The sequence below is a fragment of the Ctenocephalides felis genome, unplaced genomic scaffold (assembly GCF_003426905.1).
Source record: "Ctenocephalides felis isolate EL2017-DRISC unplaced genomic scaffold, ASM342690v1 CF-g0.4_SCAFFOLD_03572, whole genome shotgun sequence".
NCBI lineage: Eukaryota > Metazoa > Arthropoda > Insecta > Siphonaptera > Pulicidae > Ctenocephalides > Ctenocephalides felis.
The window spans coordinates 46,621,203-46,635,357 of NW_020539726.1; the positions used below are offsets into that span (position 1 = coordinate 46,621,203).

Consider the following 14,155-nt stretch of genomic DNA (forward strand, 5'->3'; position numbering starts at 1 on the left):
TATATATATATATATATATATATAATAAAATTGTTTCTTGGGCATCCATCCAGTAATTAAAAAACAGTTTTAATGAAAAATGTTTTTATTTAGAGAACATACGTTTCGGGTCTTGATTTGACCCATCTTCAGTGCATACAAATAAACTTTGAAAAATAACACAAAAACACATACAATTGCACGAAAAAAATAAATATGAAATAAAAAATTGATAAAACGTCGAGTTATGAAAATTTTAAAAAATTGTAAAATTAAAATAAATGATACATTTTATTATAAAAAAGCTTATTCCAAACGAACATGTTGTCAGTTTGGAAATTGTATTACGAGTAACTTAAAACTGTTTTTAATTACTGGATGGATGCCCAAGAAACAATTTTATTATATTATTTCACCATCTGAAGAAAAACCTCTCGCTTTATATATTTATATATATTGCTAGAAGGATTTGTTCCGGTTTTTCAGCAACAAAACAGGGTAAAAATATAAAAGTATATAAATAAAAGAGATTATTTTTATTGTAACAGTATAGAATTGAAAATTTAAGAGTGATAATCATAAATGTCATAAATAATATTTTGTATAGTTTAGTTACATCACTTGAAGTGAACTTTGAAAATGATTTATATCCAATTTATTCTTTACAAACTTGTTTGAAAATTTGGAATCTTTTAAAAATGATTGAAAGTTCCGGAAGGAGTTTTTAGATTAAAGCCTGATAGATACGTTATATTAAGGATCTTTTTTACGAAAATCAATTATTGGACGATTAAATTTTGTATTCAAATTTCGCGCCGCTCCCACTACTAGGAGAGTGTCTTACGATAGGATTGCACATGCATGCATGTTGCATGTTGCATGTTGCATGCCTTGTACAATCTGTTCTGTCACTTTTGTCTAATGTCTAAGCCGCCGTCTATTCTACAAGTCTTCGTAAATGTAAAATTATTATTTCTGTGTTCAATAGATTCTGTATATAATTTCTTCGCGTGTTTCTTTTTATACCATAAAGTTTGGTCCTTCATCACGCATAATATTAATAAAATCAGTGCTAATATATATAAAAAGACGCCGATTTTTTCGCCGTGAAGAAAGTTGATAAAAAGTTTCATAAATGGTTGAAACTCAAAACTATTCACGTTAAAAACAAGAATTGAATACGCTCAAGCTCAACAATAGAGCAGCAATATTTATTATTGGTGAATTGAGTGGATGCACGCAGATTTCATTTGAGAAGAAGTTAGGCGCACGAGGCTCCAGAGTTTGTCATCGCTGTTATTCGTGTTACTGGGGCTCATCTGAGAATTGGAGCACACCTGGCACAGAAGGCTATGTCACATCTTATACAATAACAACACAAGACACTTATACAATAACAACACTTGTAAGGTAAGGTACAAATAGAATAAGTTAATTAATCACGTCACGTACTCAAGTTCAACGGTGATTATAGTTGAGTGGACCCAATTTATTAGATCTTTATAACTCCTAAATTCACAATAACACAAAGTTGCTGGAAGTCCAAAAGTTGCACTCTCTAAAGGGAGCTCTACTATCGTTTGCTGCAAAACTAATATCATCTTTAAGCTTAACGAATGAGTATTACACTATGGCCTATGAGCTACTGTGTAAGACTTATGACAATAAATTTTTAATAGTGAATTTCGATTTGCAGCAGATTGACAACATACCCCAGATACACACAGGAACACATGAAACTCAGAGCACTTTTCTGTGCAGTGCGAGGCTACAAATACGTGCTCTTTCAGCTCTATATGAACCAACTAAACATTACGATCTTATTCTGTTGTATATGCTGAACAAGAAAGCTGACAGCCATACTCGCATGGCATGGAATTTGTCCAGGACAAGTAAGTAGACCCACAATTAGAAAGTAGACCCATTCAGGGAAATTCTAAAATGGTTCATGTTAGTACTGTGAAAAAAGTACTATCTCCGTGTTGTTATTGTAGTAAGGGAAGTCATCCAATGTACAAAAGTTCCATGTTTAAGGACTTGGAGATTTCAGGGTGCAAGGAACTGGCGTTAAAGCATTCACTGTGCACTCGTTGTTTACTTCCTGCACATGATGCTAAGAGATGTAGTTTTAAAGGTACTTGCTATAGATGTAAAGAGCCCCACAACATTATAATTAATAATGAAAATAGTTCTTCGTCACCATCAACTAGCCAATCAACTCAATTCTGGCAACAATGTTCTTTTAGCTAGTTACAATAACATACAAACTTTTCTTTCCACAGTCTCTCTATATGTTTTCGATGCAAATGGCAAAACCCATTGTGTGAGGGCTCTACTGGATAGTGGTTCTCAAATAAATTTAGTTATCAGTTCTATAATAAGGAAACTGAAATGCCCTACAATAGTTTTGCTGAGTAGGATGAACATGTTGCAGGGACAATCATGTATCAGTCAGCAAGCAGGGAAAATTAAAATCAGATCCAGACTTTCTGAGTATCAACGGACCATTTACTGTGTGGTGGTCGATCATGTTACACAAAATCTACCCAGTAGCTTTATAGACTACCATGATTGGTAGATACCGAATAGTGTAGATTTAGCTGATCCAGAGTTCAATGTTTCCTCACCCGTCGAGTTGTTAATAAGTGCTGAGTTGTATTTTGATATATTGCAATAGGGTTGCATTCGGCTTGATCATTGTTTGCCGGTATTAAGAAAAAGTCAGTTTGGATGGTTATTATGTGGCATTTACAAAAATTCTGATGTTATCGCTTATGTTGGGTTTATCTCCAATGAAGACCTCCACAATAATCTGTCCAAGTTCTGGCAACTTGAAGAAGTTTCTTCAAACAATGTTGCTCTGAATAGGTCAGATAGGTTGTGTGAGGAGCATTCTGTCTCTAATGTAGTCAGAAAGAATGACGGTGTGTTTGAGGTTGCTTTACCATTCACATCATTTAAATGGGGCAGCTTAGGAGAGTCGTTTAACAGAGCAAAACGCGGATTCGAAAATTTAGAAAGACGTTTCAGTCGGGATCCCAACTTAGCAAAGGCATACTCTGATTTCATCCAAGAGTATACAGGTTAGGGCATGCAGAGCGTATTGATTTGTATAAGGTCCCGGTAGACTCGTATTTTATACAACATCATGCAGTAATAAAGAAAGGAAATTATAAAAAGATCAGTGTGGTTTTCAATGCATCGTGCAAGACAAGTTCTGGAGTGTCAATAAATGATACACTACACATAGGTGCAAAACTGCAACAAGACCTATTTTCAATTTTGATTAGATTTCGCTGTCATCTTCATGTCTTTGTTGCAGATATAGTTAAAATTTACAGACAAATAAAAGTTCGAGAAGCAGACCAGTACTACCAACTTATACTTTGGAGAAATTCACCTGAGTCTGAATTAGAAACTTAAGCTCACCACCGTCACTTATCGCAAAGCATGTGCACCTTTTTTAGCTATGCGATGTTTCAAAATGTTAGGCTGAAACAAAAATTTCTCCAATACCCGATAGTCCGAGATATTAGATAGGGATTGTTATGTGGACTTAATTAACTTACAGACGGAAATAATTCAATTACTTGGGGGGGTAGACTTTACATTACACAAATGGGCCAATAACTGTAAAATTATTATTTCTGTGTGTTCAATGAATTTTTTATATAATCTCTTCATGTGTTTCTTTTTATACCAGTAATTATACGGTTACTTATAATATTATATTACTATTTTAATGTAATTATACTATTGATAATAAGCATTTTGTTTAATTTACAGAACAACTTATACGTCCAGGACATTATACAATAGATAATTCATAAGCAGATCGGCCAAATCTGAGATAAGTATACTTATACTAGTTTTTGTAATCTCGATATAAATGAATTTGATAGTTATATATCTATTATTAGTATTATACTATTTTGCAGATTTTACTAGAAGTCGAGTACATTGAATTGTTACTCATTTGTATTTAGAAGACTATTGGAATACTTAGTGCGTATCAGAGTTTTGAAGTTAAGGTAATTATACTATTATTTTGTTGTATGGTTTCATTTGGTTGTTGTTTGTAAATATGTATTATTTAAAGAAATTGTGATTGATTTGATTATTGTTTTTCATTATATTTAGTACATTTATTCACAGAACAACCTGTGTTTCTTCAGCACATCAGGCTACTGGCAATTTATATGCATTTGGATTGAGTCATAGGTATTTGTGAATAGAAATTAATTTGATTTATTATATTGATTTATAATAATAATTATTTCTTTCAGATGTTTGTCCAATAGGCGTCATGTTAATAGTTTAAACCTCTTTGGAGTCTCGCAAACTTTACATTTTAGTACTAATATTTGTTCAAATTTCAATTGCTGTAGTGTTTATTAGAAAATAGTATTATTACAATGTAAAAGTTGTGTGTGTGAAGTGATTTTTGTGATAACATTTCAAGGAGTTTTTATTATCGGAGTATGGATGCTGACTTCCAGCTAATCAAGAATGGTTGTAAGGCTCTGTGGTAAGTGATATTTATTTAAATGGCATGCTCATATATAGTTCGATCACACCAAATTTGCGGAAATATGATTGATTTCAAGCAATGAAACCAATAACACGTATTTATTTCAATTTAATCATGTTTACGCTATTGTTTATAATGTTATTTATAGCTGATAACATTGGCATATTTCGATTACATGTAAATGATTCCTAATTTCTCTAAAAGTTTTCACACTTTTATTAAGTTAGTTTCATACAAATTAGTTTTCTTTTATGAATTTGTTAAGGAATTCGCGATTCAGCCCTTTATTTTGATACTTTCTTGCAAATTGGTTTCTTTTTATGAATTAGTTAAATGTTTTAAACATCTGTACGCCTTTTCTATTCTTTCAGTATTTGTTTATTTCACAATAATATTACTGAGTAGTTAGTAATTAAACAATAGACCCAATATTAGTATTTGCTTCGATTGAATTGTTTTCAAAATTATATTAGAACGCATTTGCATGCATGTTTTTCATAACATACGTTTAAAATTAGATTGAATGACTTTGATTACTACTTTGATCATTTAATTAACTTCCCGAAGGGTAGTTATAATAATGGGCCGAACATCGGAAATGAAAATTTTTGCATTTTTCGACGTTTTGGAGGTTTCTGAACATTTTAAGGCATACCTCAGAAAACTAATGAATGTGTGTGTGGGTGTGTGTGTGTGTTTCGTATGTCCGCTTTTTTTCGTCCACGTTTTCGGGCGCACGGATCAACCGATTTGAATGGTTTAAAAAACATTCGATTTCTATTGATAGGGAGATGTGCTGATTAGTTTTTGGCAAAGGCAGGTCAAGCCGTTACGGAGATATGGAGCAAAGAGTGCGGAAAATAGAAATCGAGTTTTTGAGAGAACGGATCATCTAATTTGTATGATCCAAAAAACATTCAGTTCGTAACGACGGGGAAAAGTGGTTATTAGTTTTTGGCAAAGGTAGGCCCAGCGGTTTCGGAGATACAAAGCTAAATGTTAAAAAAATGACAGTTCAGTGAAATGAAATGACGAACGGTTGTTAATGTTGTGGAGATAAATTGATTTATGGTTCACATTTGATTTTGATTGCTCAGATATGACTAGATAGCAAAATTAATGAAAGTTACAGTATTTGTAATAATATATTTGAAAGCGTTTAAAATTTCTCGAATATTTCATTACGGTACGGGAAGTTCCAGCAATTTGCTTTAAGGCACGATGCCATACACCTCTAGTTTACTTTTGTCTGATAAAGATCTATAAATGCATTCGCAACAATTTGTTTTACAAAACTTCACTTTAAATGCAGAATAATTGGAGTGTTACATAATTCCATATCTGTAGATAATAATCTGTCCGAATTTATAGATTCATACATATTCAATTCAACATTTACAGTCCGTTTGCAATACATCGCACTTTATGCAATGTTTATTCTTTATTAAATGCACGTTAATTATTTGTGTATATTTGTAGTAATTATTGAATTAAATATATGAATGTATATATGATTAATTGATGGAACTTATCATTTGCGAGCAATCAAATCGTTAATTAAAATGTTTCATGTTTCGACGATGATGATTCATGACGAACAAATTTAATTTTGCCTTAAAAATTATCTTATTTATCAATTTTTATATGAAAGTAGTTGAATTTTTAGTATTGTTATAAAAATTACTTTATTGAACAATTTTACGAAACATCTGATCATGCTAAAATACATATTATTAGCAGTGATGTGATTCGATTGATAAATTTGAAAATAAAATCAGTTTTTATGAAATTTACTTTATAAAATGGCTACTATTTTCAATTATTTGACAGTCGATTTACTTTTGCTATTAAAAAACGTGCAGGTAATTTAATTTTAAAAATATTTTATCAAATTAATTTTTATATTCCGACCTAAACAATATGACTTAATAATGAAAATTTCATAATTTAACAATTTCTTTATATCATACTTGACAGTTTATTCGTCAATTATTTTATCAGCGAATAAAATAGTTAATTACAAATTATAGCCATAAAAATAATCAATTCCTCGAATATATATTATTATCTACCTGAAATAATTTAAATAATTTTTGTTTTCATTAAGATTTTGCAATATTCATAATTTTAATGTTATTTAATGGATTTCAATGATTCTGCATTTTTAATCAGTTTCAACATAGTTTTTAATTACTTGCAATTTATTACCGTAGTCCGAGAAAAACCTCGGGCAATTAAAATGTTTTAACAATAAATATTTTGTGATTTAACATATATTTTCTCATCATATATTTGATCATTGATTTCTAGATTATTATTTTCCAATCCGTTTCAATACTTTTTAGACGATTTTTATAACGAAGATGAAACCATTTGTCGTCTAGCTTATTAGGAAACAATAGCATGAACCATGTATATATTTTGTTTTAAATAAAATGTTAACTTCAATAAGCTATTTAGTAAATGAAATCTTTTCTTACCGAAGTAGGTATTTCGTATTCCGCCTCTAAGAGTTGATCGCAAACTAAACTTCCTTGGCAAATGGTTCAGAATCTGAACAAAAGTTTTTTTTTATGGTACTGATCTATTAAATAATGATTTTAAAATTTGTTTATTCTGAATTTCTAATGTCTTTTTTATCTAAACAAATTTTAGAGCTTTTATTTAATAGATCAGTATCATTGAAAACTTCTATTGTAGCAACATACTGAAATTTGAAACATGTTAATTCATCGGAAGAATCGCGTTTTAATTTGTTTAATAATAATGTCGATTACTCGATAAAATATATTCACTTTGAACAAACTTTCAATATCCTGAATATGAATTTGCAAATCTTGTCAAAGTAGCGTATTACCTTCCTCTGACGAGTTTTAAAAAATTCATGATTGATAAATCATTTTCCTACTAACTACACTATTTGCGTCTAATTTGAAATTTCCAAATTTATGCCAATACCTTTCTAATTCTTAACAATTTTTTTTTTAAACTATAGATGTGGCGACAAATATTACTATTTGTTAGGTTTGATTGATTTTTCGAAGGACCAATGATTTGTTGTAAAACACTTTATTTGTAATATTAATTATGTGTTAACTTCCCGAAGGAGAAGTTTATGTTTTCATCAAAAGATCCGATTTGCTAATTTTATGTTTTCTCGACGTTTCAAGCCATTCTGAATCGAATGAGACTAACATTTGGAAAAAGTATATGTGTGTGTGTGCGCGCGTGTGTGTGAACAATTTTTTTGCCGTAAATCAACGTTTTCTCAAAAACGGCTGGACCGATTTCCAAAATTTAAAAGCCATTCGATGTATCTCGATGACGACTTAGGGTTTATGAGTTTTGTGCGACGATCGGCCAGGCCGCTTCTTTGTAAATCGCAGAAAAGTGAAAACTTTTTCGTCCACGTTTAGCCAGCAATTCTGAATCGATTTTGAAAATTCAAAAACCGTTCGTAGGTATTGGTTGGGAATCGTGCTGATTAGTTTTTGGTATAGATCGGCCGGGCCGTTTTCTTGTAATAAAGTTTGAAAAAAAAAATTCGACGATTTTTATAATTTTTTTTTGCGGTACATACCATCGTCTTCTAGATCATACTAAAATATTACGGCCCTACGACACTATCGGTTTAACTTTAAAAATTCGTCAAAGTTTGCAAAAATTGGTATCGTTTTTTTGGCATTTAATCGACGTTTGCTTAAAAACGCCTGAACCGATTTTAGAAATTTAAGTCATTCGATGTATCTCAATGAGCACTATAGTTGGTCAGTTTTGTGAGACGATCTGCCAAACCGTTTCTTTGTAATTTGAAAAAAAGTGTTAAACTTTTCGTCCACATTTAAGCTCATTCTACCGAATCGATTAAAGAAAAAAACTGTTCGAAAGATATTAGTTGGGAATGATACTGATTAGTTTTTGGTGAAAATCTACCGAGCCGTTTCCTTGTAATTAACCGTTGAAAAAAATATTACGCCGATTTTTATGGAACTTTTTTGGGCGATATATACTATGGTCTTATGGATCTTACTGAATTATTATGGCCTTACTAGTAGTTGAATTTTAAAAATTCATCAAAGTTTGAGAAAATGAGTAGTTTTTTTGACGTTCGTTAAAATTAAAATTAGACGATTTACTTGGTATAACGCTAGAGTACTTGATCTCAATGTACATCTAAACCATTAAGTCCTACCGAAACTGGTTCAATTATAAAAGTTATTAATTTTTGAAAATTTGCTTTTAGAAAATACTCGAGTTAACGTGTTTGTTCGTTTTCAATTATGTGTAATAAATCTACTCGGAATACGTTCAATCGCTCATAAATTAATTTATATAGTCGATTATTTACACATATCAGAAAGTTCATGTAACTTGCCTCAAGGCAAAATACCAATACCAACTAGTTTTTATTACAACTACAAATTATATTTGTATTTACAATGTTTTCAAAGTTTAATTTTTGTATTGATTGATTTTATTTTATAATAATTTTTTATTTAGATATTTGATTTCTTTCTATATCAATATATCGGATGCTGTGATTTTGGTGTGAACAATTACAATGGAAAACCAATAATAAAATAATTGTAGTTTGCAAACTTCTTTTTATGCGAAATAGGTAAATTTTGGATTTCAACAAAACGGAGTTTTAAAGCAAGAATGGCATCAGAGAATGTCCTGCACATTCCGTCTTTTTATATTATGTCCAAAATAATTAAAAATTCATAAACGATTCAAAGTGATTAGTTAAAGAATATATCAGTATCATAAAGAATCAGTCAGTCTGTTTTTATCCTTCTGCATGAACTGTTGTGTTATTATTTACATAAACTTTTATCATAAATTCTACAGAAAAAGAGTTCCTTTATATGTCGATTGAAATATAAAAATAATTATAATATGATTTTACGTTGCAGTTTGCCGACAGACAGAAGCTCAAACAACATGATAATGGCGCAGGTTCTTTCGGAAGCCGATCGGCCATTATGCAATGCTGCGTACAGAGAAGGACAACTATGTCATGTGCGAGTGCGCTCGAGTACTATTTCGCACTCTATTCCACGCATAGGATTAATGCGCAGGACAAGGACAAAGATATGTCGCAGGGGCAGGCCACGCCCATCACCGCCCATCACCTATCACCTAGTTGCTCTCCCCACCACTCGAATCGGCCTGCCATTGCTAAAGGATATCATTTCGTTTTCGACTGCGGCGGTGTACGGTTTACGGCTAGAAGGGTCTCGGCGAAATGGACGTAGCCGACCGGCTTTCTGCGTGAGTTCAACATTGTTACGAATTGAATTCAGTTTAATAGTGCGATAATTTTATACCTATTAATTTCAAGTGTTTGTAATTGTGCCCTTATCAAGTCTAATTTACATGAGAAATTGGAACTGATGCAGCACCGTTTACAGGAGAAAAGGTCAGTGATACATATTTCTTATATTAATTTCAAGGTTTTCGTGTTGATTTTGTGGGTACCGATACCGAATTTCCGTAATACGAGAACTTGTAGTTTTATTTTCAGTTTTGATCATTTTGGCTTTTCATTATACAAAATGAATTAATTGCGTGGACGCAATTACTGCGGCTTCCGAGTACATTTTGATTTATATATCGCTAGAATTTTCTGAAATGTTTGAAATCATCCATCCATTTACACGTTCAAATATTAGTTTAAAGTAGACTGCGTTGCTTAATAGATTTGCAAGAAAAATGGGGCGGCAATGGGTCAGTGGTTAGGATTTTTTCAATATGCCAAAAATCACGATTTCTTATTAACACAGCTCTTAGATTCTTAAAATTATTTTGCTATTGGTACATATTTGAACCACCAGTTTAGTTTTTTATAAATTTGTACATCGTTTTAACATAACATTAACCCTCCGTCGGTCGGAGTGGTCTGGCCCGACTTTTTTCGACTTCAATTAAAAAAAAAGAATATTTCTAGTAATCCTATCGACTTGAAATTTCTTGACTTTTCCTAAAATTTCATTAGCTGTCGATCAATAAAAAAATCAGGAAAAAAATGTACAGAAGGATAATTATAAGGATATTAACTTTCTTATACTTTGAACGGTCGGAGTGGTCTGTCCAGACCACCCATACATTTTGTATGAAATACACGCTTTTTGATATATGTGAACCAGTATGTTGTCTTTTTTCTGGTATTTTCTATTCAAACTGCATTTTATATATTCTTTGCTATGTGTTGTAACATGGTGCATGAATGTTAGTATTTTCACGACGAGAGTTCCTTGAAAACCTACCAAACTTATTGGTTATCGCAAACATTGAAAAGCGGATGAGTAATGCGCACATTATCAACGGTTTGTTCTCCCCGTACTGCGTTCGAAAATTTTTTTGGCAAGCCCGTAGCCGGTAGTATGCAGTTCAATTGAAATTATATTTTCACTTTGAGTTTTACAGCTCATTTCAAAGGCGACGCAACCCATTTCGTGTTCAAGTGCCAAAATTGTTAAAAAAAAAATCCAAACTATTTTTTCCAAAAATTTCAAAAAATTTTGAAGCTTTACATAAATTTAAATTATGGTAATTTAAGTTCCAGCAATCAGCAGCAAGGCATGATGCACCACTTGTTTAACCCTCCGTCGGTCGGATATTTATTTATGAGATAAATGAGTTTTTTTGTGTCTTTATATATTTACGATTATTATTAATAAATATTTATAGTTTAATTTTTTTCTTTTTCTTACCGTCTTTTGCATGTGTTGAGCTTGCTTATAATAAAAATATTATATATTATATTATATTATATAAAAAAATCGTTGCATTTTTTGTTAATTTTTCTGTTTTATATCAATGAAAAACTATATTTATTCTTTTTCGGCGCCTTTGAAAACATTTGAAAATGAGAACTGTTTTGATAATTTTGATATATTTTTGTTGAAAACTTTGAATTTTTTTTCGAAGCAATCGCGATGGGCGAGATAGAATATCGGAGCGAGTATGCGCCGCGTCGGAGTTTTACGGTTAAACTGTATAAATTTGGATACGGAATCCATAACAATGTGAACAATGTTTGTACTTATTATTCAAATCTGTATAAAATATCTGATATTTGATGTACATAATAGATGTATTAATCAGTTTTGGAATACAAATGATTTATTGATTTTTATTGGATCTCGGACCACTGGACCTGTCAATATGCTAACAAACATTCATTTATCTTTAATTTTTGCTCATGAAAATCAAATTTAATTTCACTTGAAATTTTTAATTCATTGATTCTTGAAAAATTGAAAAGTGAGTTCCTAGACAATATACTGAGTGAGTTTGCCATTCAATTTGTTAGCTACAAGTTATAATTGTAAAGTATATTTAGGTACATTGATTTTATTATATTTCTAGCTGACAACATTCACTATTCTAACCTACAATATTCAAAGTAATATATTTTTATATGTGAATGGCAAACATTATCTCGTAAAAACTTTATAAGTTAAAAATTCAATGTTGTTGAATTTTCTTAATTTGTTTGAAATATTTACATTGAAAATTATTTTAGGTTTATATTAATTTGACAGTTTTCAATTTTTAGATTGAAGGAAATTGCATTGCAATCCACTGATATTTTTAAATAGATGACATTTACTCATTACATGTCTTACAGTTGATTTTTCTGCTAATACACACTAGAAGCAACATCATGATTTGAACAAATCGTCGTTTGCATTATGAATAATACATAAAAACTGTTTGGGAAATCTTTGAGATCGACATTGAAATGCTTGTTGTGGCAAATGATTCATAACAAAAATTCATTTAACTTGGAAATTCACAAGTGCCGGCGCTACCGCGCTTAACGATGTGGCATTATGGACTTGCCGACATACATATTGTGGAATAGATGCTCTGCAATTCCTACAGTGAATGAAACAATATCGACTTGCCGATATACATATTGTGGAACATGTGCATTCTTGAAAGAAATAACAAGGGTGATGCTCTAAAAATCGTACATTGAATCAAACAATGTGGACTTGTCGACATGCATATTGGGTAATATGTGCATTCCTGAAGAAAATAACGTGACAAGCAATCGTGGGCCCTAACTGAAGAGAACCATTTCAAAGAATGGAACCAATGTATTCTTACCGTAGGATTTCAAAGAGGCTGCTGCTTTTATTAAATTAGGTATGTTTAGCTCGAATATTTAAAATAATTCATGTACTCTACTCTTTAAATAACAATAGTTTAATGAATTTATTTTATTTCAGAAATAATCCTCACTCGAACAATACAATATACCTTTGGTGCATTTGGTGCAAATGGATTGGCTTGAATAACTAAACACGTCAAGACGAGAACTGTTGGAAGAAAACCAGGCAAATCAGAGGATGCATGATTTCAAATCCTAGAATTACTAGTAAATGGCTACCTAATCAAAGACTTTGAATCAAATATAGGTAAGTTATTGTTAAACTGCTTGATAATATTTAAAAATTTCATCAGTGATGAATTTATATTACAAATTTAATTTACTCGAGTATTGCAGTCAAATAATATAAATGATTTAAAAAATTTGTCGGTAATTTTTTATATAAATTTGAATAATTAATGTAATAATTTTTTTTTACAGAGAATACCGGCAATGCAAAACAAAGAATATTAGAAAAACATCATTAGCTATGAAATATGCTGCAGCTGGCTGCTACTGCAATTCTTGGTCAACTCTCAAAATAAATGGAAGGCTCTCGTGCTTCTTGATAGGTACAACAATTAAATTCAATATTTTATTCAAAATAAAACAGTATATATTTTTTTTATTATTATTATTATGAAGTTCTTAAATTCAATTTTCTTTTACAGTGAAGGTTTCGAAATAGACAATGGATGGAAGAGAAAAACCACACATGAGTAGTACTACATATATGATACAAAATTTAATGCAATTTATTTTATATTCCAGTTGAAAGTGATGACAATACAGCCATGGACTTCACTGTTACGGTTTAATAGCACAATTGCGATGATGCAAATTCCTTGCAGTGAGTAATGCCTTCCAGATATACAGTTCATCCTGCGCCTCTTTTTTAACCATTGGAAAAGGTATTTCATGGAATATAATATTTCAAATGTACTATTAAATAAGTTTGGTTGTCTGTTAAGAAGTTTTGAGCAAGCACTGTTTATTTTTCAATTTAAATAAATGCCTATTATATTCAATCAATGAAGATTATCACAGATAAAATTTGATAAACTATTGATTCGAATAATTAAAAGTAGTAATATGTATTTGAATGTAGATAATCCCTGTGAATTACTGGTTTAAATAATTGCTAAAAGTTGTATTAATTTGACTGTAGATGACACTGTGAATTACCGGTTTGAATAATGTTAAAAGTAGTGAAATCTATTGGTACATAGGTGGCGCTAGGATATTATTGGTTCGAATAAATGCTAAAAGTTGTAATTTTTAAATGTAGATAACGCCTCTAGAATTGCTGGTTCGAATAATTGCTAAAGTTGTAATTATTTGAGTATAGATGGCGCGTGCGATTTACGGTTTGAATAATTGCTAAAAGTTTTGTACTTTACCTGAAACTAGATGGCGTCGTAAATTACCGGTTCGAATAATTGTTAAAAATTTCGTAATTATTTGAATGTAGATGGCGCTTG

The 14,155-nt window shown here is 31.0% G+C and overlaps 1 protein-coding gene and 2 long non-coding RNA genes across 3 annotated transcripts; all 3 read left to right on the plus strand.

Moving 5' to 3' along the window:
* The first annotated feature begins 1,524 nt into the window (after window positions 1–1,524).
* LOC113387986 lies at window positions 1,525–3,837 on the plus strand. Its single transcript, XM_026625389.1, has 2 exons — window positions 1,525–1,871; window positions 3,766–3,837. The coding sequence occupies exons 1-2, from the start codon at window positions 1,610–1,612 to the stop codon at window positions 3,807–3,809; spliced, it is 306 nt and encodes a 101-aa protein (XP_026481174.1). The 5' UTR covers window positions 1,525–1,609; the 3' UTR covers window positions 3,810–3,837.
* A 475-nt stretch (window positions 3,838–4,312) lies between these two features.
* Window positions 4,313–9,913, plus strand: LOC113387819. Its single transcript, XR_003368165.1, has 3 exons — window positions 4,313–4,507; window positions 9,427–9,784; window positions 9,855–9,913. It is a non-coding gene; the product is annotated as an uncharacterized LOC113387819 (long non-coding RNA).
* A 2,234-nt stretch (window positions 9,914–12,147) lies between these two features.
* On the plus strand, window positions 12,148–13,456 carry LOC113387818. The gene is made up of 4 exons (XR_003368164.1): window positions 12,148–12,670; window positions 12,754–12,942; window positions 13,116–13,246; window positions 13,346–13,456. It is a non-coding gene; the product is annotated as an uncharacterized LOC113387818 (long non-coding RNA).
* Window positions 13,457–14,155: the final 699 nt, after the last annotated feature.

Coding starts and splice junctions, on each gene's coding strand:
- LOC113387986 (XM_026625389.1), top strand. CDS start 1,610: ATGGCCTATGAGCTACTGTGTAAGACTTATGACAATAAATTTTTAATA. Junction 1,872..3,765: donor ATGGAATTTGTCCAGGACAA/GTAAGTAGACCC, acceptor TTTAATTTACAG/AACAACTTATACGTCCAGGA.